The sequence below is a fragment of the Rhinolophus hipposideros genome (genome assembly GCF_964194185.1).
Source record: "Rhinolophus hipposideros genome assembly, chromosome: 16".
Lineage (NCBI taxonomy): Eukaryota > Metazoa > Chordata > Mammalia > Chiroptera > Rhinolophidae > Rhinolophus > Rhinolophus hipposideros.
In genome coordinates this window covers 60,864,545-60,892,304 of record NC_138062.1, presented here as the reverse complement: position 1 = coordinate 60,892,304, position 27,760 = coordinate 60,864,545, and the positions used below count along the sequence as shown (strand labels likewise).

Here is a 27,760-nt window from a genome sequence, read left to right as displayed (position 1 = left end):
CCAACCCTGGGCAGTGGGTCCCACTCCTCCCTAGTGGGTCCCTGTCATTAGGGGTCTGGGAGGGAGTGAGGGCGGGAGCAGGTCCGCGGAACTGGGCATGCAGGGGTGCTCCGGCCCGCGGGGGCGGGGAAGGGAGTGGCCTGGGTCGGCGGGGATCCCGCCCCCAGAGCGTGGTGCCGGCAGTTCCGTCCCGCAGCTCCCGCCGGCAACTTTGGGATGTTGTTTGTGCGAACGCTGTGGCTCGCCCTGGCGCTGACGCTGGGTCCCGGGCCCGCCGGGGGCCACCCGCAGCCGTGCGACGTCCTGGCGCGCTTGGGGGGCTCAGTGCGCCTGGGCGTTCTTCTGCCCCGCACGACCACCGCCCGCGCCCGCGCCCGCGCCGCGCTGGCCCGGGCCGCCCTGGCGCCGCGGATGCCGTACAACCTGAGTCTGGAGCTGGTGGCCCTTGCACCCCCCGCCCGCGATCCCGCCTCGCTGGCCCGCGGCCTGTGCCAGACGCTGGCGGAGCCGGGCGTGGTGGCGGTGCTCGCCTTCCCCGAGGCGCGGCCCGAGCTGCTGCAGCTGCACTTCCTGGCAGCCGTCACTGAGACCCCCGTGCTCAGCGTGCTCCGGCGGGAGGCGCGCGCGCCGCTCGGCACCCCGGTAGGCGCGAAGCTGGGTGTCAGGACGCATGGGAACCCGGGTGCGGATGAGGGAGTGGCCTTGGACGCGGGCAGTGGGGGGTCCCAGGCCGGAATCCCTGGGGAGCTTCTGGACGGCGGATGCAGGAGTCCCGGGGATGCCCGGGAGTCTGGATGACGGAGGCCCAGGAGCGCGGGGACCTGGAGCCCTGGACCCACGCGGTTCTGGAACCCCGGATGGCCGAACCCACAGGATACCCCCTTGAGGCATGGAACTCCTGTGCATACCCCTTCCCTAGGCCTTGGTGGTGGAGTCCCGCCACTGATGTCCCTGTCCCCTTCGCCCCCAGGACCCATCCCCCTCGTTGTGCGCGGCCCTTCCAGATCTGAGGGAGCCTCCTGGTTCCCACCAGGCAGGACCGCGGGGCTACGAAGAGGAAGCGGGGTTCCTTGTTCGCGCTCCCGGGGTTGCCCTTCTTGAGTCACCAGTCACCTAGTCATTCCAAAGCCCTCCATCCTCTACGACTCCTTGGAGTTGATTTTCTCTTCTAGATTCCACCGCCACTTTAGGCCCGGATTTGGGACGAAAATAGAAAATGTGAAAGAAGAATGATTGGCAGGGCCCTGGGGACCCTGTTGTGACCCAAGGAAAGACACCCCTCCTCCCAGGGCCAGCAGGGAGGGGCCCAACACGGGAACATGGGGGCTGGTAGCAGCCTCCTTCCCTCCAAACCCACCCCCTTCAGGCCTGCCTTCTCAAGGAAGGGAGTCCCTGACCCTGGAAGAGGCCAGGGTCCTATTGACCCTGCTGTCCCTGTGCTGAGACCCGCTGGGGTCCCCCTGCTTCCTCAAGGTGGGAGATATGCAAGACCCAAATCTGGGCCTGTGGCACCCTCTGCTTTCGCCTCCAGGAACTGCGTCCCTGCAGTTGGAACTGGGGCTTTTCTGGGGACTCGCTTGACCGCCCAGGAACTGTCCCCCAGCACTGGGCGCCCTGTCCCTATGCTGGCAACACCCCACCACCTCCGATGTCGGGCAAAGCTCTCTTGTCCTTCACAGGCCAAGCAAATCCAGGAAAACTTTCTGGGGGCTACTGAGCACCTCAGCCCCTGGCTTGCCTGGAGTGATACGTAGAAAGGGAAGGGTCCTAAGAGGAAGCACTCTGGCTTAGCTCTGAGCATGAGGGCATCAGTCAGTTTGTAAACAGGGAACCCCAGTCCTGGGCCCTCCAGGGGCTCCCTAGGTGCGAGGGCTGGGTGGGTTCAGGACTGCAGTGAGTGAGGGACTCAAGGCTGGGAGAGTCCAAAGGGGGAGCCAGGGTTCTGCATGGGGGATGGGGTTGTCTAAACAGAGGGGGGGCAATGGGGCTGGGTTTTGAAGAATGTGTAGGAGTTGGCTGGCATAGAAGAAAGAAGGTATTCCAGATGGGGGAATGGCATGTGCCTAAAACCTCAAAGTGCTACCAGGGTGGCCAGAGAAACAAGAGAAGGCCCTGAATGTCAGGCCAGGGAGGCTGGGGTTTGTGCTGATGGCTATGGAGAGCCACAAAAGGGCTTAGAGCAGGAGTGGGCTGGAAGGAGGCAGGCACAAGATCCAGTTATCAAGGTAACATCTGTTTATTGAACAACTACCAATGTGGGTGGGAAAGGGGTGGTGGGACATGGAGGTTGCCAGCCCTGACTGTGACCACCCCCTTCCCAGAACCCGTTCCACCTACAACTGGACTGGGCCAGCCCCCTAGAGATGCTGCTTGACGTGCTGGTGTCTGTGCTGCGGGCACATGCCTGGGAGGACGTTGGCCTGGCCCTCTGCCGTGTGCGGGACCCTGATGGTCTGGTGGCCCTCTGGACAAGCCGGGCTGGCCGGGCCCCAAAGCTCGTGCTGGACCTGAGCAGGCCCGACATGGGCAATGTAGGGTTGCAGGCCCGTCTGTCTCCGCTGGGGGCGCCAGTGGGGGGCTCAGGCCCGGTACCTGCAGCTGTACTCCTTGGCTGTCATGTGGCCCCAGCCCAGCAGGTGCTGAAGGCCGTGCCCCCTGGGCCCCGTTGGCTGCTGGGCACGCCACTGCCTGCTGAGGCACTGCCCACCGAGGGCCTGCCACCTGGGTTGCTGGCACTGGGCGAGGTGGCTCGACCCCCACTGGAGGCTGCCATCCACGACGCGGTAGAGCTGGTGACACAGGCGCTGGGCAGTGCAGCCCGTGTACAGCCGGAGCACACCCTCCTCCCCACCACAGTCAACTGCAGCCACCTGCAGCCAGCTGGGCCCAGGTCTTCCCGCCACTTCTTGGCACGGTGAGAGAGGACCCTGCTTGGGAAAGGTGTGCAGCCCCCACATGGAGCCGCCTCTGCCCCTGGCAACATTATTGGGCATTTGTTGTGTTCCTGGCACTGTGGCCCTCACAAAATGGCAGGTTTGTTCCTGTCTTGGGAGCAGAGCCTGGGAAGGGGATCTGGTGTGGGAAGGACGCAACAGCGTCCACTGTGGTTGGGATGTGTGCCGAGACTGTGGAGTAGCGGGGTCTGAGCTTTGCTGGGGGGGCTCCCGCTGCCTGACACCTGCCTGCCCCCCTCTCCTGCCAGGTTCCTGGGCAACACATCCTTCAAGGGCCGCACGGGGCCAGTGTGGGTGACCAGCTCCTCCCAGGTGCACATGTCCCGGCACTTCCGGGTGTGGAGTCTGCTTCAGGATCCGCTGGGCACCCCGGCCTGGGCCACGCTGGGCAGCTGGCGGGACGGGAGGCTGGAGCTGGAGCCCAGGGGCGCAGCTGCGCGGCCACCGCCCGTACTGGGCGTCCAGGCCCGGCCCAAGCTGCGCGTAGTGACGCTGGTGGAACACCCGTTCGTGTTTGCCCGAGAGCCAGATGAGGACGGGCAGTGCCCGGCGGGGCAGCTGTGCCTGGCCCCTGGCACCAACGACTCGGCCACCCTGGATGCGCTTTTCGCTGCGCTGGCCAATGGCTCGGTGCCCCGCGCCCTGCGCAAGTGTTGCTATGGCTACTGCATAGACCTCCTGGAGCGCCTGGCGGAGGACACGCCCTTCGACTTTGAGCTGTACATCGTGGGCGATGGCAAGTACGGCGCCCTGCGGGATGGCCGCTGGACCGGGCTTGTGGGCGACCTGCTGGCTGGCAGGGCACACATGGCAGTCACCAGCTTCAGCATCAATTCGGCGCGCTCGCAGGTGGTGGACTTCAGCAGCCCCTTCTTCTCCACCAGCCTGGGTATCATGGTGCGCGCACGTGACACAGCGTCACCTATTGGCGCCTTCATGTGGCCGCTGCACTGGTCCATGTGGCTGGGTGTCTTCGCAGCCCTGCACCTCACCGCGCTCTTCCTCACGCTCTACGAGTGGCGCAGCCCCTACGGCCTCACTCCCCGCGGCCGGAACCGCGGCACCATCTTCTCCTACTCCTCAGCCCTCAACCTCTGCTACGCCATCCTGTTTGGACGCACCGTGTCCAGCAAGACACCCAAGTGCCCCACGGGGCGTCTGCTCATGAACCTGTGGGCCATCTTCTGCCTGCTCGTGCTGTCCAGCTACACAGCCAACTTGGCTGCCGTCATGGTGGGGGACAAGACTTTCGAGGAGCTGTCGGGGATCCACGATCCCAAGGTGGGCAGCCGCAGGGGCGGGGCCAGAGCTGGGAGGTCGCTCACACCCACTGTTGGGTCCAACATCCAGCCGCATGCGTCCATCCACTCCCTCAAACATTTATTGAGCACCTAGGGTGTGCCAGGCACTGGGAACCTAGTTGGGACAAAACGTGAAGGTCCTCATCCCTGGGGGAAATTGGACGTGGCAAGACTCAAGATAGATAAGCAAAACAGTTGGTATGTGAGACAGTGATAACACACAGGGACAAAAATAAGGCAGAATGGGAACACAAGAGTGCTCGGAGGGAGATTTCCTGAAATGGGGCTCAGGAATTCCTCTAGGAGGGTGTGACATTTGAGGGACTTTTATGTACACATCAGAGAGGCAAGGGCACAGTCCATCTAAAGAAAGTCCCTGGGACGGGACCTTGCCTGTCCCACCACCTGCCCTCTGTAAACCCATAATAAAACCTAGACGCTGCTGTGGGATGTGTGAGCCACTCACCAGGTGTGGCTAATTTTAAAATCAAGTTAAATGCAAATGCTCAGCAGCCACAGAGAACAGCACAGGTAGAGTGTTTTTATCAGCGGCAAGTTCTAAATGCCACTGCTCTAGATGCTCAGTCCAGCTCCTGTGGCTTTTGGTGGTGCTCTAGCCCCGTGGGAGCAGTCCCACACTCATTGAGTAGGAGTTTGCCCAGATCCTCGGCTGCCTGGAGACCAGAGGGAGGGAACTCGCTGGGCCAGGAAGGCTGGTGGAATGTGTGATGGGACCTTGGGGGGGGGGGGGCTGTGAGCGATTGGCAGTGCCTGGTTCTGGGTGTTCTGAAGGTGAGCGGAGCCTACAGGATTTACAGGGCGAGATCTGGAGATGAGGGGGAGAGGAGAAAGAACGATTTGTTCTGACTGGGGTGGGAAGACCTAGGAGGCAGATGGGGAGGGAGTTTTGGATGTGGGGAGCTTGGGGCTCCTGTGTGACCCCAAGGGGAGCTGTGGAGGTGGTGGGAGGCAGAGGTCTGCACTTCAAGGCCAGGAGTGAATGGAGATGGACGTTTGGGTTCTTAGAACAAGTGTGTCCCCAGGGGACATGGGCCATGTCTGGTGACATTTGTGGTTGTCACGCTGGGAGTGCTCCTGATATTGCAAGGGTGGGGGGCCCAGGATGGCCCCCCACAGAGAATGACCCGGACCCACATCAGCCTTGTGGAGTGGCGACCTGAGCCAGGGTTGGGGGAGGCAGAGTTGGGTGGGGGCACAGGGGCGAGCTGGCGCTGACCAGTCGCTGGCCCGCAGCTGCACCACCCGTCCCAGGGCTTCCGCTTCGGCACCGTGTGGGAGAGCAGTGCGGAGGCCTACATCAAAAAGAGCTTCCCAGAGATGCACGCGCACATGCGGCGCCACAATGCGCCCACCACGCCCCACGGCGTCGCCATGCTCACGTGAGGACGGGGCGGGGGGCGGGGCGCCGGGGCGGGCCCCCCAACCCTAGGCGGATGCTTACCCCCCCCCAACCCTGCAGGAGCGACCCTCCCAAACTCAACGCCTTCATCATGGATAAGTCGCTCCTGGACTACGAGGTCTCCATTGACGCCGACTGCAAATTGCTGACGGTGGGCAAACCCTTCGCCATCGAAGGTGAGGGGCCTCCTGGACCCAATGATCCTGGGGCAGCGGAGAGCCACTAAAGGCACAAGGTGGGTACGGTTCCCCAGGGACTGCATCTGGCTGGTCCCAACCAGACCCCCGGACTCCTTCAGGCTACGGCATTGGACTCCCGCAGAATTCACCACTCACCTCCAACCTGTCCGAGTTCATCAGCCGCTACAAGTCGTCTGGTTTCATCGATCTACTGCATGACAAGTGGTACAAGATGGTGCCTTGTGGGAAGCGGGTGTTCGCCGTCACAGAGGTGGGGCAGGGCCCGGGACACAGGGTGGGAGTAGCTGTGGGGCTCTGAGCCTGCGTGGGCCTTGACTGAGGTGGCCAACCCCTGCTAATTGCCAAGACATGTATTTGCTTTTGCACACTCCTATTCATCCTCCAGCTCCATGAAACCTTGCTCCGTAACATGAAGCCCTAACCTTCCAATCCAGCTGCACAACCCCAGGTCCCCCTGTCTCTGGCCTACCCTTTCCTCCCCAGGCCAGGGCTCCCCGAGGGTCTGTCATGATCGTGAAGGGCTTGTGTCTGTGTTCTGCCCACCCCAGACCCTCCAGATGGGCATCTACCATTTCTCGGGTCTCTTTGTGCTGCTCTGCCTGGGCCTGGGCAGCGCACTGCTCAGCTTGCTGGGCGAGCATGTCTTCTACCGCCTGGCGCTGCCACGCATCCGAAGGGGCAACAGGCTGCAGTACTGGCTGCACACGAGCCAGGTGAGGTGCCGGCACAGGGTGGGCAGGCACGGGCAGCCTCCCAACACGACCCGACCCACCCTCTGTCTGGCTCGCAGAGAATACACCGCGCCCTCAACTCGGAGCCACCGGACGGGCCTGAACGGAGGTAAAAGGCCCCGGAGTCGCTCCCACCCCCCGGGCCGGCCCCTTCACTACTCAGTCCCTACCTACCCTCGGGCCGGACTGCTCTGTCCACGCCTCCCACCTCCTGGGACCTCCTCAGGAACCTCCGTCCCAAGGGGCAGAGCGGGGCCGTGGGTACGGCGCGGCTGCCCCTATGCCTTGGGGAACACTGGTCCAGCCTTATCCATCCTCCGTCCCCAGGGATCCGGAGGAGCAGCAGCAGGACACGCCAGCCACCCCCGAGGGCACGGGGGGATGGACACGGGTGCGCCGGGCCGTAGTGAAGCAGCGTCGCGTGCGCTTCCTGCTGGAGCCAGCCCTGGCCGCTGCGGACACGGATGTGGAGGGGGCCGGGCCGGCCCAAGGCCCCGTTTGGCTCTGTTCCGATGGCTGGCCGCCCGCCGCGCTGCCCACGGGCGCCCCTCGCCCCGGCGAGCTGAAGGAGCTGGAAGAGCACATCGCGGGCGCACGGACGCGGCTGCGCCAGGCGCTGCTGCGACGCGAGAAGCTCCGGACCCAACTCTGGGGCGGCGCCCGCGACCGGCCGCTTCGCCTGCTCCAGGCCTACGCGGAAGCACCTGGGGCCGCCCCGTGACGCCTCCACCTGCCGAGCGGGTAGGAGGTGGCGACGCCGCAACCCGCCCCGCCCACGGACGGACCCCCGCACCCGGAGTCTGCGCAGAGAGCCCCAGCCTTGGGCGCACGCGCAAACGCAGGCCGGGCGCTGTCAACAGTTTATTCTATATACAAACACAATTTCGTACACTGCAATTAAACAGAACGGAATGAGCGCTCCGCAGTCCTCACGGAGTCACTTGGTTTGGCCGCTCTCCCGCCCCAGCACGGCTGGCCCCTAGCGCTGCCCCGCTATGCCTTCACCGTTGGCATCTCTCCTCTGCTGGAGGCACCAGCCCTGCCCTCCCTGGACCCCAGCCCTGGCGCGCGCGACACACACACACACACACACACACGCACGCACACACGCACGCACGCACACACACACACACACATACATACACGGGGGGGAGGGGCCGTGGAAAAGGCACTGTGCACGACGAGCACCGGCCCAGCAGCCGACCCCCCCGCCAGTGTTGACCTGGCTCAGAGAACTGCCAGGCTCTGCCCCCAGGTACACCTCCTTCCAGACCTTTCACCAGCCCCTTCCAGAACCTTCCATGGAGTCCCCGCCCCCACCTCCTGTCCCAGTTCGGCCTGCCTCAATGTGCTGGCTGAGGGGCCCACTACAAACGTGGCAGGGATAGGCTACAGGCAGGCACAAGCCCAGGGAAGAGGAGCCCACCCCTGAGCAAACCAGATGGACCCCAACACCACAACGCAAGCTGGGCAGTCCCAGAGACACCGATGACTGCCTCCCTGATCCCCTGAGGGCCCCGGCCAGGTCACGCCCAGCCGGCCTGGAGAGCCAGGGACTGAGGCGCTCAGCTGCCCAGGACTCAGGAGCCGGCCTCCGAGGGCGAATCTGCTGGGGCCATGGACTCAGGGCTGGGCCCACTCACCCTGGCAGGCAGAGGGGCCATGTCAGGTGCTGAGGAATCGTTTGGGAGGGCACTGTCCAGGGGCACCTGGGGATCCTGAGGGAGCCCCCCACCTGAGCTCAGGGGGCCAGCTGCCCGCCGCTCCAGGAGGGAGGCGCTCAGGCCAGACAAGAAGGAGGCGTCTGTGATGATGGCAGCTGTCTCCGCCATCCAGCCCAGGTCCCCACTAGCTGCTGCGGCCACAGAGGCTGCCGCAGCCACGAGAGAGCTGGGTGCCTCGGCCACGGGCGCAGGGACCCCACCAACCCCTGCCGAGCCAGGGCCCAGGGCAGGGGGCTGGCCAGCAGGGTCAGGGGCGGTAGCCAGGGTGCCCCCGTTGTTGTTGAGGTCGTCAGGAAGCGCCGTGGGGGTGCCTGGGCCCAGCGGGGGTGTTTGCAGCAGCATCTCCTGGATTCGGATCTGCTGCAGGATGGCCGGCAGCTCGTAGTGGTGGAAGAAGTAGATCATGGAATGCTGGGGGCGAGACGGGCACAGGTCAGGCCCTGCCCAGTGCCAGGCCCCAGCAGGCCACACCGTGGGGCAGGCGGGGCCCCTCACCTGGATGAAGAGCCAGGAGGTGACCAGAGCCAGGCTGCTGTACTGACCATTGAAGCGGTAGTGGTAGGCATAGAAGGCGAAGTGGTACAGGTAGAAGAACCTGTGAGGGACACAGTGAGGCACTGCCCGCCCACACCAGACCCTGCCCCGCCTGGACCCCTGTGGCACTCACCGCAGCCAGTGTCTCTTGCTGGTGTTGGTGTGGCAGCAGATGGCATCATACTGGTCAGCCAGCCACACGATGAGGATGATGTAGAAGGCGGTGGTGGTGTCGTTGAAGAACTCTGACATGATGGCCTCCATCCCTGTGGGAGGCTGGCGGTTGGGGCCCGGCAGGGCAGTGGGAGTGGGGGGGGTGGGGAGGCAGGAGGGGAGTCAGGGGTCCTCACCCACGAGGGCCAGGATGACGGTCAGCAGGGGTGCCGCGGGGAAGGCGATGGCCATGTTCATCTCCAGCATCTGCAGCAGGTCCACTGCGGGCAGAGGACGGCGGGCGGGCAGACCGCGTGAGGCGCCCCTGGGGGCAGGGCCGGCCCCACCCGCAGGCTGCTGGGGAGACTCACCAATGAAGACAAAGATCTGGTGGTGGGAGTAGCGGAGCAGCATGGACACACTCAGGGTCTGCAAGCGAGGCAGCGTGAGGCCGGGGCGGGGGCTGCCCACCTGATGCCCCATGCCCTCTGCCCGGCCCGGCCCGGCCCAGCCTCGTGGCACTCACAAAAATGACCATGATGACAAAGGCAGCCAGGTAGGACGTGCGGGCCATCCACATGCTCACGAAGCGGTAATGCTCACCGGACACCACATTCCGCAGGAAGCCTGTGCAGGGGGGCCGTGAGCACAGCTGTCCGCCCACCGGACCTCCCACCCATCCCGGTCCCAGTCACACCCTTGTTCTCCTCATTTTCAGCCAGGCCCTTCACGCTGGACATGAGGATGTCATCATAGCCCAGGAACTCAGCCAGCAACAGGCGACTGAAGCGGTCTCCGAAGCACTGGTCCCGTGTGGGGTCTGCAAGTAGAACACATGTGATGGGGCGAGCCTATAAGGCCCCCACCAGCCTGCCCACCCCACCCCAGCAGTGCTGTGATCATAAGGCCCCGAGAGACGGCGCCTGGGGACAGCTTCCTGCTGATGGAGCAGGGATGGCCCCCAGAGCTGCTCTCATGTGCTTCTGAGTTACCCCTGCCCAGGCCTTCTATCAAGGGGACTCACCCAGGGTGACCACCATGACTGGGATGCTGAGCCGCTGCCGGGTGGCCTGTGACAGGCGCAGGAAGCCGTACTCCAGTGAGTACTCCACGATGTACTCGTCCTGCGGCCACACTGTGGGTGGGCACCCCGGGTCAGCCAGTGGAGCCCTGGCCAAACCCTCTACCACATTCGCAGAGGAGGGTCCTGGCGGGGCGGGGGTGGGGTGGGGAGGGGGCCATGACCTGGGAGCATCTCCCTTGGCCTCACATGCTGCTGACAGATGTGGAAATAGAAGCTTGGAGTGGTCATTCTCCCTGGCCAGCACTACTCGGCCCCTCTGGCCAGGGGCATGACTCCCCACATTTCATCTCACACCTCAGCAGCACGTACCTTTAGAGGGTGTCTCAGGGAAGGGGAACTCCTGGCTGTCATTCAGGGCCTCGGGGGCATCAGGTGGCTTGAACACCTTGGGCTCGATGTCCAGCTCAAACTGTGGGGCAGTAGGAAGCAAGGCATCTGTGCGTGCACAGCACCAGGGGATCTGGCCTGGAGGCCCCTCTCCCGCTGCCTAGGAGACGCCCTCTGTCCCCAGCCACTGTAACCTCCCAGCCTCTGCCGAACATCCTCCCCCTCTAGGGCTGGAAGACCTCTTACCCGCACCCCGCCAAAGCCCCCACCCAACACCAAGCTCCCGGTGGTCTCCAGGTGAGGGTCTATGGCCTGAAGCTGGGGGCGGGGCCTTGGGTCCAGGAACAAAAGGATCAATGGACCTGCAGCCCGTCTACATTGGCCCCTCAGCCACAGGACCCCTGCCTCTGACCGCACAAGCATGTCCCTCCTAACAGGCTGTGGGTCCCACACCACCACCCCACCTAGGACCGCCAGAGCTCTCAGCCCAGAGCCTCCCGGGACCACCGGGACCTCCAGAACGAGGCCACTCACTTTCAGGCGACAGTCTGCCTGGCACAGCACCCTGTCCCACCCCAACAGGAGCCACAGGGTTGCTGAGGTCCCTCACTTCCCCAGCAGTAACATCTTCCTGCTCATGGCCGGCTCACCTGGATGGAGCGGTTGCCAAACATCTCCACGGTCAGCTCCTCCTCCTCATCCTCCCCTTCTAGCTCCAGGCCGGGCGCTGCGGCCAGGCTGGGAAAGCTGCTGCGGCCGCCGGCACAGAACTGCAGGAAGACGGGTGCGCGGCTGGAGTTCGGCTGCACCTCCACGCGCAGGACGCCCTCACGCGGCCACTGGTCACGCACGTGCTCCAGGCAGTTGATGGGCGAGCGAGAGAAGACGATGTGGATATAGGCCAGCACGAAGAGCACGAACAGGGCCTGGGGATGGGGGCGGTCAGCAAGGCCTGAGCTTCAGGGGGGAAAAAGAGGACCCCAGGGCACTAATGTCCCTAAGCCCTGAGCCCACACTGACCCCCCCAGCAACCTGGGACCTGAGGGTGTCACTGGTCTATGGCCCTGACTGCCCTGCCCTGCATGAGCCAGGATGAGACCTCCCCACCCCCCACTAGGAGAGGCTACCTGACAGGGGACCAGGCAGAGAACATGGCGCCATCAACCAACTGCTCCTGCCCTGGGAGGCCCAGCCCAGGTGCTGCCATCCCTGGGCCACCCGCTGCTGCCCAGCTACCTTATGCTCTGCCTTGTCCTCAGAGTGCCCCTGACCTCACCAGCTAAAAACAGCTTCCCTTGCCCGCCAGGTACCCCCTGAAGCCTTCCCCTTGGCAGGGCCAGCTTGAACTACAGGGACACAGCCAACCCTAGTGGGCTGGGCCAGCTCACTCTGCCTGGTCTCCTCATTGGTAAATTTGGGATAGCAGGGGGTGCCCCCCCCAGGTGGTTCTGTCCCTGGACTGGGGATATCTGTGGTTGTCACACGGTGGGTGCTCCTGGCATCCAGGGCATGGGGCCAGGGATGCTCCTCAGCCCCCCAGGGCGCAGCCCATCTCACTATCTGATGGTCTTACCTCTCATAGGGCCCCAAATGGCTGCGTGTCACCCTCCCAGACAACTGGCGGAGGCCAGGGCATCACACCTGTGTATCCTATCCACTGCCCCACCCTTGGGGAAAGGGCCCAGCTGGCCCAATGTGGCACCTGCCTCCCCAGGAAAGATGGGGGTCAGGGAGCCAGCATCCCCAGTGGCTGCTCAGCCAGACTGGGGGGAGCCCTCAGCTGGGCCAGCACAGCCTCCGACTACCCCCACGTGCTCCCACACCAAACCCCCCTCTCCAGGACTAGCTGAATTGTGGTCCAGAACCACAGCTTGGAAAAGCCTGGATCACAGACCAGAGCACAAAGCCCCTCCCTGCCCTATGATGGGGACACTGGTGCTCAGGGCGATGGTGAGCCACCCATGGCCACACAGCCACTAGCGGTGCCACCAGACAGCCCACCCTTCCATGCCCTGCCGTGAGCCCCAAAGGGTGGTACCAACACCAGCGGTGGACCACCTGGTCCCCCTTTGGAGTATGTTCTGTGGCCTGGGCAAAGTCACCCACTCAAAGTTGGCCCAACCACAGAGGCTGGGATCTGAGAGAGATGGGGAGAAGCCCCGCCTCAGAGAGCACTGTCGCATGCCTGGATCCAACCATGCCTGAAGCTGTAAGAGCCCACTCTAGGCTCCCCAATTTCATGAGCTCCAAGATCCCTTTGGGGCAAATGTGAACTGTTTCCTTCACTTGCAGCCAGTGCCTCAGGGAGACAGAAATTACAGCATCACTGAGATCGCAGCAGACAGACATTGTCGCCCCCAGGCATTCAGGTCTCAGCAGACAGATGCAGAAACAAGAATACAGCTGGGGCTTCTGCCAGGGAGGAGGCTACGGGGGGAAGCAGTGTGGCCAGACGAGCCTCCCTCAGGCCAGTCTGCACCCCAGCCCTTCTCCCCAACATGGTGTGTAGGGACCACCAAGCTGGTGGTGGGAGTTGTGAAGTCCAGGGGGACCAGAGACCCAGAGGTGACAGGAAGCAGTCACGCGGCTGACCCCGCAGCCGCTCTCCTCAGCCCTCTGCCCAGCTCTCCAGGCCCTGGGGCTGCTCGACAACCCAAGTGCGTCTACTGCGGCATCAGCCCCTTTCTGCAGACAGAGACCTGAAGCTCGCCTGGCAGTGTCAGCACCCCCGTCCCTCCCCAGCGGCACTCTGACGGGAAACTGAACGGCTGGTTCTCCCTTTCCTCAGAAGTTTCCGTCAGAAACTGGGGCGCCCCTTCTGCTCAGGAACTCAGAACCCTGGCACTCCTCTGGCCAGCTCCTTGTCTGGACCCACACCGGAGTGACGCCCCTTCTTGGAGGGACCCAGGCCAAGCAGGTCCTTCCTAAGCCACACTCATGGCTGAAAGCTCGGTGCCACCGCAGGGAGGGTGGGAAGGAGGTTCCTGAGTCGCAGCACTTGCTGTGACTTTGCCACTAACCCTGCCAAGCTGGCCTTAGCTAGGTCACATGTCCCCGTGAAGTTCAGAGAAGGAAGAGGTGCAGTGGGGTACTGGTGGGGGAGTAAGTGGCGAGTGCTGAAGACAGGGGGAGCACAAGGCAGGGGTGGGAAGCAGGTGGTACGTCCAGTGCACGTGGCTGGCCCCCGGGGGTGTTCTGAGGGCGTCCCAGGACTGGCAATCTTGGCCAGGCCAGGGAAGTGCGGGGGTCGGGAGGTTCTCCCAGGGTGAGGGTCCCAGGCAGCACGGTCAGGGGGCGCAGGACCGGAGGAGGTCCCTAACAGGTAAGAGCCAGGCCTCACCGAGGTGGGTCGCCAGAGGTAGGGTGCAACCTGGAGACAGCTGGGAGCGAGTTCCCGGGTCAGGATAAGGGGCCCAGGCGGTGGGCCTGGGCCTTCCCCGGGTGACGTCTCAGACCGGGCTCCGGGGCCCGGGCGGCACGCTTACGGATCCCCAAGGGAAGGGGCGGGATCTACACCTCTGGGCGGGAGGGTTTCGCTGTCCTGGGCAGTATCGGGGTCAGAGGTCGCAGGCCTCGGAGGAGGGTACGGCCGCTGGGGTCAAGGGTCAGGGGTCGGAGCCGCGGTCACCTTGAGCAACACGAAGAACTCGAAGAGACGGCGGAAAGCGGGCGGGAAGAGCCGCGAGTAGGTCACAGCCATCTTGAAGAAGAGAGCGTGGAAGAGCCGGTCGCGCACGTTGATGAGTGGGTTGGGGTTAAGGTTGGGGGTGCGGGGCCCGCGTGCGGGGGCCGGGCCGCCGCCACCGCCGTTGGGCCCAGGCCCCGGGACCCCGGGCGCTGCGTGCTCCGACATGCCGCCCAGCGTCGCGCTCTAACGGCCCGCGGGTCCCCAAGGGCGCTTCCCGGCCGCCATCAGCCGCCCTCGCCGCCGCCGCGATCCTCACGGCCGCCAGGCCGCCGCCGCCATCTTCCGCCTCCGCAGCCTGCTGACGCCAGCGAGTCGCTGCGCCGGCAAGAGCGGTCCCCTTGCGGCGGTGGGGAACGCTGGGATGCCGGCGGCCGGCCGCGCCTGGGGGCGGGACCGTGTGTGGTGGTCCAGCTCTTTTGCATATTGCCCCCCACAATCCTCCGCGGCTGCGAGGGCGCGCTTCGGGCAGTCAACATCCGAGGGTTTTACGTGATCAGACACTTAAGTAAGCGCGACGGGAGGAGATGGTTTTTGTCGTGGCACTCTAGAAAGCCACACCGAATGGAAAAGTCGCTCTAACTCTGAAATAATATTATTTATAGCCTTTAAATCGTGAAAGATTTCGGGTAAGTGTGCTCACTTTGTAAGCCGCTGCGGGCCCCCACGCAGTATCCTGAGACGCCAGGGGGCCCCTGTTGCTCCACCGGAGGGACGTGCCCCACGCCTACCCCCATTGCGGAGGTTGGCAATTGGACAGTCCTCCAGCGAGGGAGGTGCCACGCCCCGAGCCTGCGACAGCGCCGGCCGGTGACCGCGCAGTTAGGAGAGCGTGGTTTGCTGAGCGGCGTTTGGCCCCCGTCCCACTCTCCTCGCCTAAGCCATTGGAAGCCATCACCACAACCCTGATTTCTTCTAATGAAATCTTTGTTCTACTTTTCCTACTTTTCCTCTGTCAAGTAACACTCTCCCGTTTATTCTGCCGGCTTGTGTCGAATTGTAACTCGAGTGCCATCCCCAAGTAAACCCAGTTTTGCTGGTAAAATAACTATTTCATTTCTAAGGTCTGACATGGCTTTCTCCTTCTGTGAGCCAGGTTGATCAGACGGATCACTTCTCGTCTCCGGCTCCCAGACTCCTGTCCCTGCCGCATAGGACGCATCTGCCACATGCCACCCTCCAGATCTTGGCCCATGGAAGGGCGGCACGGGACAGGACTTTGCGAAGCAAACAAGTGGCCCTGAAAAGTGCTCGGGACCTGAGGTAGTTCTCAGATCCAGAGTCATGCCCTCCTCTTGGCTGCCCCAGGCTGGGACGTGTGTCTGCCGCACCTACTACATGCCAGGTGCTTCCATTACACTCTTCAACTCAAGGCTGGGGTTGGCCACGTGGAAGCACGGAAGGGCAGGAGGAAGAGGAGACAGGAGGCATGGGGCGAGGACCCTGAGCGAACACCCTGGGGAAGGACAATGGACACCCAGGCCTGCTGCAGATGGGTTCAGGGAAACAAGCTTACAGTGCCCAGCACCCATGCAAGGGGGTGTTAGGGACACAATGGTGGCCACACAGGCTGGGTCCCTGCCGTCACAGAACTTGGGGACCAGCATGGAAACAGGCAAACAGACAAGGGGGTGTCGGGTCTAGTTCCTAACGGTGAGCGTTGCACCTTGAGGGGCACAGACTGCACCTCTGAGAAAGACGGGTGGGGGAGGGGACTGTTCTGAATTGGATCGGGTGGTTAGGAAGGGAGGTGACTTCAGCTCTGACGCGAAGGCTGAGAGAACCTTCCCAACCTACCTAGCGGGTTTCATAATCCTGGGAGCCCAACACCGTAAGTGGATAGACCGGTTCCTGCTACCACGAAGGCCAAAGTCATTCTCTTCATGTTTCATAGATAGCCCGTGCTCAGGCCTGACATATAGTAGGCGCTCAATAAATGTACGCTCTTAAAATTATTATAGATCATCCCCAGATTACTTGTTAGTTGCAAAGAAACTGAAAAATTGGCTTTCCAAATGTAAAGGCAAGGCAGAAGTCGTCCCCTTGACTTGGGGAGCACACCCAGCCCCACTGTGTGGGGCGCCTGGGTCTCTGATATGTTCAGCGATTAACGCATCACTCACCCAGGCTCCCCAGCAAGAACACGTGGCCAGTTTGGCCAAGAAGCAGGATTTTAAACAATTTATTTTATTAAGGTAACGTGCGCTGACACAGCCCATGTGGCCAATGGCTGTTGTATCCAGCAGCACATGTAGTGCTCACTCCCGCGTTGCAGGAACACGGGGCCCAAGTGCCACTTTGCTAAACTGCGACGCCAGCGGTGGGACCACTGCCTGGCCTCCTCTGGAGAAGGGCAAATGGTGGGAGGCAGTTCTAAATCTAAACCACAGTGCCCTGTGAGCTGGTACATTGTCGTGATGCAAGAGCCATGAATTGTTGGCAAAAAATTCAGGTCGTCTAACTTTTTCACACAGCCTTTTCAGCACTTCCAAATAGTAAACTTGGTTAACTGTTTGTCCAGTTGGTACAAATTCATAATGAATAATCCCTCTGATACCAAAAAAAGGTTAGCAACATCATTGCAACAAGTTCGCGAACTTAATTGTCAGACCTCATAAATCCATTTCACAGGCAGGAGGAGCTTTGGCGATGAGGCACAGAGAAGTTGACGTAATTTCACGAGGTCACACAGCCAGGTGAGGGGTTGGGATTTGAACCCAGACTCCAAAGTGGGGACGCTGAAGTTGGAGAATTACATAGAATCATAAATTCTATCATTCTGAGGTCCTCAGGCCCATGTTCTCGAATAACAGGCACACCTCATTTTATTGCATTTGCTTTCTTATGCTTCACAAGTGTTGTGTTTTTTACAAATGGAAGTCAAGACCCTCCACCAGCAAAAAGGTTATAACGCGTCTTATCTAGATTTATTATTACAGTGGTCTGGTCGCGACTCCGCAGTGCCTCTGAGGTCAGCCTGGATGATAGTCTAGCTTCCAGAACTCCGGGATTTCCATTCTGGGACGTCCAAGTCTGGTTTTCTGGGGTTCTGGTAGGCTGAGACCCTACACCAGGGGCCCGCAAAGGTTTTCTATAAAAAGCCAGAGTCCCGCATAATGGTTAACACCATCACGTTAACGGTCAGTAAGCCAATGAGCTGCACGCCAAAAAACTTTGAACACTGAAATTTGAATATTTTATGATTTTCACGCTTTGTGGAATAGTATTCTTTTCAACCACTTCAGAATGTAAAAATCATTTTTAGCTCACGGGCCACAACAAAAAACAAAAAGAAAAAAAAAGAAAAAAGGAGCATCTGGATTTGGCCCACAGACCTAGAACAGCCCTTGCCGGTAGACATATAAGACAAATCAGGTAGACGTATAAGACAAATCACACACATAATTTTTAACTTTCTAGTAGCCACATTATAGGAACTAAAAGAACAGTTTTGGTAATAGATTTCACATACCTTGATATCTCAAAAATATGATCATTTCAACATGTAACTGACATGAAAAATGAAGAACGAGGTATTTGACACCTTTTTCTGTACGACGTCTTCGAAAGCAGGCCTATTTCCCACTCACAGCCCATCTCAATGCAGACTCTCACATGTCCTTGAAACACTCACCTGGATCTAGATTTTGTAAACACTGAAAAGGAAAAAGCACACGTCCCTTCCCGAGTTATTTGAAATATACTTTGACATTTTCCAAAAACTGGACCCAGTGTTGGTTTTTCATTTTAAGTCAGGATTAATTAAAATCAACCACACTTGAAGTGCTCAGTAGTCGTGAGCCAGAGGCCACAGAGGCAGTCAGTGTTGAGTAGGGCACTTGTGCCATCTGTCCCGTGGATCAGCACTGGTCTAAGTGCCAGGATTCAAGTTGCCCAGCACATATGTGGTGCTTACAATGTCCCAGGCATCTTTGTAGGCACTCAGTGAATATCAGTGACTGGGAGGCAGGCCCATTTCACAGGTGGGAGACTGAGGCTGGGTGGCGTTGAGGGGCTTGCCCGGGGTTGCCAGTGGGCGGGTGGTACCAAGCCAGGCACACAGCTGGTGTTCAATAAGTGATGTCTGCTTGTACAGATAAATCAACCAATTAATAAATAACAGGATAAATGAATTCACTTGTGCAGTAACTCATTCATTCATTTATTCATTCACACACCTATTCATTTATCAAAAGCTCTGTGACAGGACCTTGGAGCCAGTCCTTCGTCAGGTAATGCTGGCTCTCAGGAGATCTTAGTTCTGGCCCCGCCCATCCATAGGAAGACAGAGCCAGGCACAGAATCCCCTGCCTCATGGGAGCAGGTACAGGATAGAAAGAGGGCCTAAAGTATAGGAACCTGGAAGAGGAGTGGGGCTCCACTAGAGGGATCAAGGAAAGCTGCATATAAGGGGGGGCATGGGAGATGGGGTTTTGAAGCATGAGTAGGAGTTTGACACATTTGACAAAATGGACTCTGTGAGGGCTCAGAGATGACTCATCCTTGCCCCTTCCCTGGAGAGCATTTGCCTCTGGCACTCTACTCCTTGGATATCTGTTTATTTTTTTTTCTGTCTGTCATAGTCCCATTCCATCTATCTGATGGCTCCTTTCTTCAGGGTTCAAGTCCTAGCTGGATGGTGTTGGGCAAGTCTCTTCCCTTCTGGGTCTCAGTTTCTTCACCTGTGAAATGGTGATGGGGGGGTGGAACAGCAGAGAGTTGAGGTCAGGAGATACCACCTCAGCCCTACCCCCAGGGTATCTTCTGACCTCAACTCTGCTGTTCCACCCCCCCATCATTCCTCAGCCCAGAATTTGAGGCCTCTTTTCAGACCCCCTTCCCCAATCTATCTGATTGATCAATACACGCTTTCAGCCACTGTCAGTCCCTCTAGGTCTTTGCACCTTTTGTTCTGGCAAGAATACTATTACTAATCCCTTTTGGACTGATAAAATTTTACTACTCATCCATCAAAGCTCCCAGCTCCAATGACCCCCTCTTCAGAGGGGACCCCTAGTTCCCTTGTCCACCAACCAGCTATGGAAGTTCCCAAGATGGGGGTCTAGAGTGGGAGGCACCTCTAAGTGGCAGAGAGGGGTCCTCATTTGTGCCTCAAAGGAATTGGGGTCCCACTGAACAATTAACCCTCTTTCATCATACGGCAGAAGGGTAAACTGAGACCCAGAAAGGGTGAGACAGCCGCCTACTGGCGAGGGCAGCTGTGCCATGTCTTGTCAGTCCAGACCCCTCTCGCCCCTCTCTGCATCAGTTTCCCTCCGGGCCCCAGAGGATGGAGTGCCTCACCCAGGGCGGGGGTCTGGGCAGCTGAGGGGGCTCAGGAAGTCCGCGGCCGCAGGAATCCGGCGCGTCCTGGCCTTATAAGGATATGTGCGCCAGGGGCCAATCAGCGGCGGGGGCGGGCCCCGAGCCCGCGCCACCCCCGTCGGCGCACCCCTCGTGCCTTCGGTCCGTCGCGTCTCCCCGCCGCCGCTGGCATGAGCTCCACGCAGTTCAACAAGGGGCCCTCGTACGGGCTTTCGGCCGAGGTTAAGAACCGGGTGAGTGAGGGGCGCTCCGACCCCGCCTGCGGAGGCCTCGCACCCTCGGACTTCTGTAGGGGTGGGCGCCCCGCCAGGCTCCCCGACATCTGGGTTCACAGTGGCTCTGAGACCTGAGACGATAGTGGCCCTCCTCCCCAACATCTGGGGTTCTGGGGGCGTCTCCCGAGGCTCCCTCAACTCTAGGGAGCAGTGAGGTCCGCGATTTGGCACTGCCCCCAGCATCTAGGAGTGGTTGGCTCTGACCTCTTCCCCAGCCCTCCCCCACCTAAACCCCACAGCCCCGGGTTCCTCCAGCGCTTCAAGGCCTGAGAATAACCTTAGGGTCTGAGAGGGGAGCCCAGCAGTCCCGTCTTTATCTCCTTCAGCCACACTTCTGCTTTTGCTGCTGCTGGTGGGGAAAGGCGCAGGGCCCTGTGTTTTTCAGAAGGGTGTAGGCCTCCCCCACAGGAATTTAATAACCTCTTACACCTGGGAGGGGTGGCACTAAGGGGAAGTTAGAGCAAGAGGGCCCGCTGGGCTGTTCCCTTGTACATTCTCTTTGTTTCCATCTGACAAAGCTAAAGGCACAGCAAAGGGGTCCACAGGACACATGGGGTCCCCTGAATGTGACTGTAAAATGTGTAGGTTTTGTGACCTGGAAACATGGGAGGGGGCCAGCAGTAGATAAGAAAACGTTTATGGTTCTTGCTCAGAGAGGGGCAGACACTTTTGGAGGGTCACACAGTAGGGCCCATCTAGGGAAGAGGGAGCAAGGGGTGGTCCCAGACCCAGGGGTAGGTCCCAGGCCTAACAAGCAAGAGCCCTTCCAGCTGGAGGGGGTGTTTGCCATCCCTGTGCACCCCCCCACGTCATCCCACCAGGTGTCTGGGAATGTGACCCCTGGAAGGAAGCCTGCCTGGGCACACCAAGGGCACAAACCTTCCGACCCCCAACAGGCACCTGTAGTCAGCATCCTAGGGAGCAAGGACAGGAGGGAGAATTCTGCAACAACTCCACCCTACCCTTTTGGAAGCCAAGGAACCGAGTACGGCCACTCAGCAGGCTCCAGACCCCCCCTTAAATGCACGATTACCCCCTCCAGCAATAAACTCACAGGTGAATGTTGCCGGGCTGCCTGTGCAGGCCCATGGCATGCTGCCCCATCCAGCACTAAGGCAGTTGAGGGGCCACGGTTTGCACACTGTGCTCAGAGGCATCTCTTGAGCTGCCCAGGACCACACAGCTTGTGAGGGGCAGAATCAGGACCGGAACCCAGACTTGCTGCATCCATTGCCTGATGGCCACTGGTCCTCCTGGACCCCGTGTCTTCCCAGGGCAGGAGGAAGTGGGTGAGGGCGGGGCAGCTTCTGGCGATGTAGTGTGATGGGGGCAGGTTAATACCTGTGCTGGGTGGAGTGAGGTCGAAGGCTCCTGGGAACCAGGCCTCAGTTTCCAGTTCTGGAGAGTGGGTGGGGCACCCACCAGTTTGACAGGGTCACTCAGGGGCCACACCTGGGTTGGAAACCAGCTTCTTGTGGCTTTGAGCCCAGCCCTGTCCCCTTTACCAGCTTAAGATGGGGGAGACCTCTACTGTGCCTCAGTTTACCCGGGATGGCATGAGGCAGGCTGATGATCCAGTGTGTCTCTGAGCAGCCATCACCACTCGATTCCCAGCCAGGCTGGGGGTTTAGACCACTGGGAACAGCTGGTCCCGATTTAGCGGATTTTGAGGGAGGCGGCGGCTACATTCCTGGCAGTTTGTGGTGAGGAGGAATGTACTGCAGGCTGCTGGGCAGCGGGGGAGGAAGGGGCTGCGTTCACAGGGACGGCCAGGCGCCTCTGGCACCTCTGCCAGGAGGATGGCTTCTCCGGCCCCCACAAGCTGTCAAGGATAGGGCCCTGCTGAGCAGGCATTCCAGGCATCCAGAACAGCCCGTGTCTCTCAAACTCAGTCATTGGGAGTGACGTGTTCCCCCCCCCCCGCCCCCGCCTCCATTTCTCAGGCTGGACAAAGCTTCGTATGGGCAGGGCTGCTCCCTGGGCCGTGGGAACCAGCAGATTGGCCCTAGGGGCTGAGCCCAGCAGATCAGGTTAGCCGGCTAGCCTCCTGCCTTTGTCTCCCCTGCACTCCAAGCAGCTAAGCCCTGACTCCATATCACAGGGCTTTATATGCAGCCACCAGGAGACAGGGGCCGGGTTCAGGAGACTCTTATGTTAATAGTTCCAAACATAGATGGGGAAACTGAGGCATGAGGAAAGAACTGTCCACAGTCATGAGGGGTTTGGGGGCAGATCTGAGAGTTGGAATTGGATCTGCAAAGGGCAGCTCTGGGGTCTGGGTACCCTGGGGTGGTGTGAGGAGAGGAAGAGAAAGGCCCTTCCCAGGTGAAGGTCTGTGAGCAAAGGCTCAGGAGCAGAAAACCCACCCAGCTGGCCAGTCTGGTCCAAGGGGGCCAGACTCAGCTTCTTACCATCCCTCCAAGGAGCTGCTCTGGGGCTAACTGAGTCTGTCCACACTGTCCTGGGTCTCCTTGATTTTGGGAGGCTTCCCTGGGCTCTAGCCAGTCTAACTTTTCTTGGCTTTGGTGCTCTGAGATGTCATGGGGAATGGGGTGTGGGCAGTGGGTATGTGCTAATGGGGGACCATGAGCACTTTTATCCAGAAACAGCACTGGGCTGGATGGCAAAGCTTGAGGAGGGTTGGACCATAAGCGAGGAGCTGTGTTATATGACAGGAGGTGGAGATAAAATCTAGAAGGAAAGTAAGGCAGGGTCAGGGAAAGAGGGACACGACGACGAGGGCCTTCATAGCCAGGGTGGTCAGGGATCCTCTCCAAGGAGGTGACCTCCAGGCTGTGACTGAATGGAAGGCAGGGACCCAGCTGTGTAAGAGTCTGAGTCAAAAGTGACAGCATGTGCAAAGGCTCTGAGCCAGTAAATGGTGTGGCCAGTTCAAGGCACAGAAAGATTTGGTGGTTCCTCAGTAAGTTAAGCAGAATTACCACATGATCCAGCAATTCCACTCTTAGGTATGCACCCAAAAGAATTGAAATAGATGTTTTAACAAAACTTTTACGTGAACATTCACAGCAGCACGATTTACAATGGCCAAGTGGTGGAAACATCCCCAACGTCCATCAAATGGGTAAATGGATACACAGTGTGTGATTCCATTTACATGTAATGTCCAGAAGAGGCATATCCACAGACTGGAAGTGGAAACAGAAGGGTCTGTCCCTGATGCAGGGAGAGCAAGAAGAGAAGGGGTGGGGCAGGTCCTGCCAGAACCCTGCTGGCTGCTGTGTGTGGTTTGGCACCATTGGAAGTGGATTAGAGCCAGTGTTTGTCAGCGAGAGATATGAGTGTGTCTGTGTGTCATATGGTTTATCTGTGCTGTGAGTATCCTCGCTGATGGGAAAGGGAGGGTCGCCTCTGTGGCGTGGGGTCCTCCAGGCCCTTCTGATTCTTCTCCCCTTGGAGCCACTGGCGCCACCCCATCAAGAGCCTGAGGGAACATCCGCTGGGTGTTCTCACCCCAACCCTCTGCTCCACCAGCTCCTGTCCAAATATGACCCTCAGAAGGAGGTGGAACTCCGCAGCTGGATCGAGGGACTCACGGGCATGTCTATCGGCCCCGACTTCCAGAAGGGTCTGAAGGATGGAATTATCCTGTGCACGTGAGTGTGTGTCTGCATGTGCTCGTCACCGCGATTGTCCTATGTGCTGTGATCACATTCCACGTGCTGTTTGAAGCTTGCTTGCTTTTCCCCAAATGAGTCTCAGGCTCTTTTTCTTGTGTTATTGCTTTGTCAATGACCTTTAATGGGGAGCATTCTTGTCTTATGCCCTTCCTTTTATGAGGGAGCCTAGAGTTTCTGGAAGCCTTTCTTTGCTTCATCCTGTTCAAACATTCCGTGGTTTGCACATTAAAAATGTGAATGGGCATTCCCAGATTCACTCCCAAAAATCAGGGGTTCTGGATTGTACTTGCAACACCTGTCGTCACTCTTTGCCATCTTTGCTTTGTGGGTGAATAGGACATTGTAAGAGAGGAAACAGGTCCAGGGAGAGGCAGCGAGGTTCCCCTATGTTAATGGAGTTTCCTGGTTCCCCCCCACCCTGCTCATCCCCATCCCCCAGGCTCATGAATAAGCTGCAGCCCGGCTCGGTCGCCAAGGTCAACCGCTCCATGCAGAACTGGCATCAGGTGAGGAGCTGGCGGGTGGAACAAGGATGGGGTGGGGTGACCCGTCTGACCAGTGGGTAGCCTGAAGTCCCCTCACAGCCCCTCTCCTGCCTCCTCCCAGCTAGAAAACCTCTCCAACTTCATCAAGGCCATGGTCAGCTACGGCATGAACCCCGTGGACCTGTTCGAGGCCAACGACCTGTTTGAGAGTGGGAACATGACACAGGTGCAGGTGTCTCTCCTCGCCCTGGCAGGGAAGGTGAGGCCCACAGAGGGACAGTGAACTGCCCAAAGCCCCACAGCGAGGTTGACGCAGATTTATAGGTGCTCTCATTCCTTCCTTTGCAAATATTTCTGAGCACCCATGAGACACCAGGCACCTTGAATTCAATGGTGAACAGGATAGTCACCCTTTTATGGGCTCATGGTCTGATGGAGGAAGTAGAAATAAATGAGTCTTTTTTTTTTTTTAATTAAAAAAGTGTATATTTTAGAGCACTTTTAGGGTCACAACAAAATTGAGAGGGCGGTGCAGAGATTTCCCATATGCCCCCCGCCCCCCACCCCCGCTTGTGCATAGCCTCCCCGACTACCCACATCCCCACCAGAATGGGAAATGTTTACAGTTGCCAAACCTCCACCCACACCTCATTATCACTCAGTTTACATGAGGGTCCCCTCTTCATTTTTTTATAAGTTATAAATAAATTATAGATTGTGAGACATATCTGGAGGAAGAGAATGAATTAGACCAACGCATGGGGTCCTTAAACTAAGACCAGGGTGGGCTGGAACAGTGTTTCAGGAGGTGGGAACAGCATGGCCCTGATGTGGAATGGGAAGGAAATTCTCACGTCAGGCATGGTGTCCTGAATGATATTTTCAGGAGCCTCCATGGCTGCCATGTGGGGAGTGGGGACTATGAGAGCAGGGAGGAGCTGGGGCAGGGATCCCAGCAAGTGATGGTGACCGTGACCTGGATGGGGGAGCTGGGAGTTTGGGTAGAAAGTGATGGAAAATGAGAAAGGGGGTCCACACGGATGCCCCCGAAATTCTTGACCTGAGCAACGGGAACGCTGGGGCCATCAGGACCTCTGAGTCCGAGACTTGAGGCATTGGGTGGTAAGCATGGAGCCGGGGAGCAGTTTGCAGCCCATCCCTAGTCCTGCTCTAGGTCTCACACTGGGCCTGGCTCAAGGGTCCTGACCACCCCCCATTCCAGGCCAAGACAAAGGGGCTGCACAGTGGTGTGGACATCGGTGTCAAATACTCAGAGAAGCAAGAGCGGAACTTCGATGATGCCACCATGAAGGCAGGACAGTGTGTCATTGGACTCCAGGTGGGTGCCAGGCCCCTCCAGCCCTGGGGCCCACTGCTGGTGGGCTTCTGCTGTGACCCAGGCCCTGTCCTCCCAGTGGCTTCTTGATTGCCAGGTAGCTTGAACTCTCCTGCTTGCCTCCCGGCAGATGGGCACCAACAAGTGTGCCAGCCAGTCAGGCATGACTGCTTATGGCACGAGAAGGCATCTATACGACCCCAAGAACCATATCCTGCCACCCATGGACCACTCGACCATCAGCCTGCAAATGGGCACCAACAAGTGTGCCAGCCAGGTGGGCCTCACCCAGTCCCCCCAGACTCATAACCCGTCTCCTCTAGAGGTTTCTAGGGCCTCCGGAAAACTCATGATCTCCCCTGACAACCCTGCTCTGGGCTTTCCTCTTGCCTCCGTACTAGTGCCTTCTGTCTCTGTGTCAGCTTGCTGTGTCCCCAGGGAAGTTACTACCCAGCTCTGTGCCTCAGTTTCCCTCCAGGGATTACCTCGAGGCCCACCCAACACTGAAATTTTTAGATCCTGCAATTCTCACTTTTCCTGCTGGGTTTGATGGTGGTTTCAGAGTATACAGGTTCTCCTGAGGCCTCAGCTCCAGTTGGGGTGCTTCCTGGCTGGCAGGGAGAGCTGGACCCAAATACCCCTGGCTCCAAGGGAGAGGGTCACCTGGTAATGTAATCAACTCAGCATAGAGCCAGAAAAAGAGGGTGTTTGAGTAGGGCTTGAAAGCATGCATAGGAGTTTGTTTTGTGCGTGTAAAAATAGTGGGTGACGGTGTGGGAATTTGGGGGAAGTTCTCCTTTCAGGGCCTCTGTTTTCACTTCTTCCCTCTCACCCTGAGGCTTTCTCCTCCCTCTGCAGGTGGGCATGACAGCTCCTGGGACCCGGCGGCACATCTATGACACCAAGCTGGGAACCGACAAGTGTGACAACTCCTCTATGTCACTGCAGATGGGCTACACGCAGGGCGCCAACCAGAGTGGCCAAGTCTTTGGCCTGGGCCGGCAGATATACGACCCCAAGTACTGCCCACAAGGCCCAGTGGCTGATGGGGCTCCAGGGGCTGCTGGTGACTGCCCAAGCACAGGGGCCCCAGAGTATCCCCCCTACTACCAGGAGGAGGCTGGCTACTGAGGCGCCTGTGCAGGTGTCTCCCCACATCATTGCCCCATCTGGGTTTTCGGGTTTTTCTGTGTTTTCATCTTGTTTTTCTACATGTCCAAGTGCTTCCAGCTGAGGGTCTGTGGGGAAGGGGTGAAGGCCAGATCCAGATGTATGTAAGGTGGGGAACCCTGCCACGGTACATCCAGGCAGCAAATTTCCCATCAGGCTTTCGGCTGACCTGTGTGTGGGGAAGAAACCTGGGCAGGGAGGGGCACTGGCCCCAAATGGCTTCCGGTTGCTTCTGCCCCTCTTCCCTTTTCTCTGCCGATCAGATCAGTTTGTGGTTTCTGTACCCACAAGTTTCAGGTAGTTTTAATGAAAAAAATTTTTTTTCAGGGGGATGGGGTGGGGATTGTGCAGGGGATTGTGCTGGGGAGGAAGTAGGTCACCTAGGAGATAACCAGGCTACAGTCCTGAGACATTTTAGGCATTGTGAGGGACTGGATTTACCCAGGACCCTCCCAGGGGCCCAGTGGGGAAACTGAGGCCCAGACAGGACAACAGAGTTCTGAGTGGTTGAGGCAAAGTTGGATACCCTCCTCCATACAGTCCCCTTTCCCCTGCCAAGTACTGCACAGGGCTCCCCCCCCCCCCAGGCCCTCCAGGGGACCAGCCCTACCCAGGAGCGCTGAGACCAAGAGATAATGTGAAATACTGGACCAAAGGCAATAAAAACCTCTTTTTAGGAAAATATGCTGGGAGAGTTGGTATCAGAGGCAGCCTGGGGGAGGTGATTTCTGGGGTCCCAGGGGCGGACACAAACATTTGGTCCTCACAGCTGCCTTAGGAGAATGAGAAGCTGAGGCCCAGGGAACAGGAGAGTCTGGGTCAAACTAAATGATTTGAGGGCCTGGACGTGGGGTAGGGAAAGAGGCTGGGGCTCCTGGCTGGTTAGAAAGGTTGGGGCCTCAACACCACTGCCACCCCCACACTGACAGCTGGGGCTCCACCCAGCACTCCGTCATTGAGCCTCAGGCTGTTTGCTTGTGCCTTCACTGGCCAGGAGTTCCTTCCCAGACGAACTCTTACACATCTGAAAAGCCCCAACAGCAAAAACCCCTCCTTCCTCCAAGGAGCCCTCCCCACACCGCTCACCCTTCCCAGTGCTTTCAGAGCTGTGGATCCACACCATTGTTTCATCTTCAACATGATCTTGTGAAACATACCCAATTTTGCGGAACAGGCAACCGATCCTGATATTTTCCTGAAAATCGTGGCGACTATTAAGACCCAGGACTATGATCTTAGACTGTTGGGGCCCCTGTGCCCCTTCTGCCATCAACTGTATCACTGGGCACCAGGGAATATTTGTGAAATGAAGAATAGTTGAAGCCCCGTTTTCCTGATGGACAAATGCAGGGTGATAGGGCGAGTCTGGCTAGGTCCGTCGGGAGAGTGGGGAGAAAGGACTTCCTACTACCGGA

At 59.1% G+C, this 27,760-nt stretch overlaps 3 protein-coding genes and 1 long non-coding RNA gene across 8 annotated transcripts; 2 read left to right on the top strand and 2 right to left on the bottom strand.

The window, feature by feature from the left end:
* Window positions 1–171: 171 nt before the first annotated feature.
* GRIN3B (glutamate ionotropic receptor NMDA type subunit 3B) lies at window positions 172–7,527 on the top strand (the record flags this gene model as incomplete). Of its 4 annotated transcripts, none has more annotated exons than XM_081075944.1 (9): window positions 172–642; window positions 2,322–2,914; window positions 3,203–4,235; window positions 5,510–5,655; window positions 5,736–5,851; window positions 5,974–6,125; window positions 6,424–6,588; window positions 6,666–6,715; window positions 6,934–7,527. In XM_081075944.1, 9 exons carry the CDS (start codon window positions 217–219, stop codon window positions 7,325–7,327), a joined length of 3,075 nt encoding a protein of 1,024 aa, XP_080932070.1. The 4 variants fall into 4 exon arrangements, with proteins under 4 accessions (XP_080932070.1, XP_080932071.1, XP_080932068.1 ...); XM_081075945.1 differs by having other exon boundaries at window positions 201–642; window positions 6,901–7,477; XM_081075942.1 differs by having other exon boundaries at window positions 201–642; window positions 6,424–7,521.
* Window positions 2,223–7,300, bottom strand: LOC308508732. Its single transcript, XR_013995074.1, has 3 exons — window positions 6,781–7,300; window positions 6,011–6,206; window positions 2,223–4,370 (listed from the first exon to the last, which is right to left on the bottom strand). It is a non-coding gene; the product is annotated as an uncharacterized lncRNA (long non-coding RNA).
* Window positions 7,455–14,422, bottom strand: TMEM259 (transmembrane protein 259). Of its 2 annotated transcripts, XM_081075947.1 has the most exons (11): window positions 14,057–14,422; window positions 11,079–11,354; window positions 10,411–10,510; window positions 10,042–10,152; window positions 9,715–9,837; window positions 9,544–9,644; window positions 9,389–9,446; window positions 9,215–9,298; window positions 8,998–9,130; window positions 8,826–8,925; window positions 7,455–8,741 (listed from the first exon to the last, which is right to left on the bottom strand). In XM_081075947.1, exons 1-11 carry the CDS (start codon window positions 14,279–14,281, stop codon window positions 8,187–8,189), a joined length of 1,866 nt encoding a protein of 621 aa, XP_080932073.1. In that variant the 5' UTR covers window positions 14,282–14,422; the 3' UTR covers window positions 7,455–8,186. The 2 variants fall into 2 exon arrangements, with proteins under 2 accessions (XP_080932073.1, XP_080932072.1); XM_081075946.1 differs by having other exon boundaries at window positions 9,215–9,446.
* Window positions 14,423–19,525: 5,103 nt separating this feature from the next.
* Window positions 19,526–27,543, top strand: CNN2 (calponin 2). The gene is made up of 7 exons (XM_081075971.1): window positions 19,526–19,671; window positions 23,209–23,330; window positions 23,794–23,860; window positions 23,961–24,098; window positions 25,062–25,178; window positions 25,306–25,452; window positions 26,034–27,543. Exons 1-7 carry the CDS (start codon window positions 19,609–19,611, stop codon window positions 26,304–26,306), a joined length of 927 nt encoding a protein of 308 aa, XP_080932097.1. The 5' UTR covers window positions 19,526–19,608; the 3' UTR covers window positions 26,307–27,543.
* Window positions 27,544–27,760: the final 217 nt, after the last annotated feature.

Coding starts and splice junctions, on each gene's coding strand:
- TMEM259 (XM_081075946.1), bottom strand. CDS start 14,281: ATGTCGGAGCACGCAGCGCCCGGGGTCCCGGGGCCTGGGCCCAACGGC. Junction 11,355..14,056: donor AGTTCTTCGTGTTGCTCAAG/GTGACCGCGGCT, acceptor CCCCATCCCCAG/GCCCTGTTCGTGCTCTTCGT. Junction 8,742..8,825: donor CCTCCTGGCTCTTCATCCAG/GTGAGGGGCCCC, acceptor TCTCGCCCCCAG/CATTCCATGATCTACTTCTT.
- CNN2 (XM_081075971.1), top strand. CDS start 19,609: ATGAGCTCCACGCAGTTCAACAAGGGGCCCTCGTACGGGCTTTCGGCC. Junction 23,861..23,960: donor CCATGCAGAACTGGCATCAG/GTGAGGAGCTGG, acceptor GCCTCCTCCCAG/CTAGAAAACCTCTCCAACTT. Junction 25,453..26,033: donor CCAACAAGTGTGCCAGCCAG/GTGGGCCTCACC, acceptor CTCCCTCTGCAG/GTGGGCATGACAGCTCCTGG.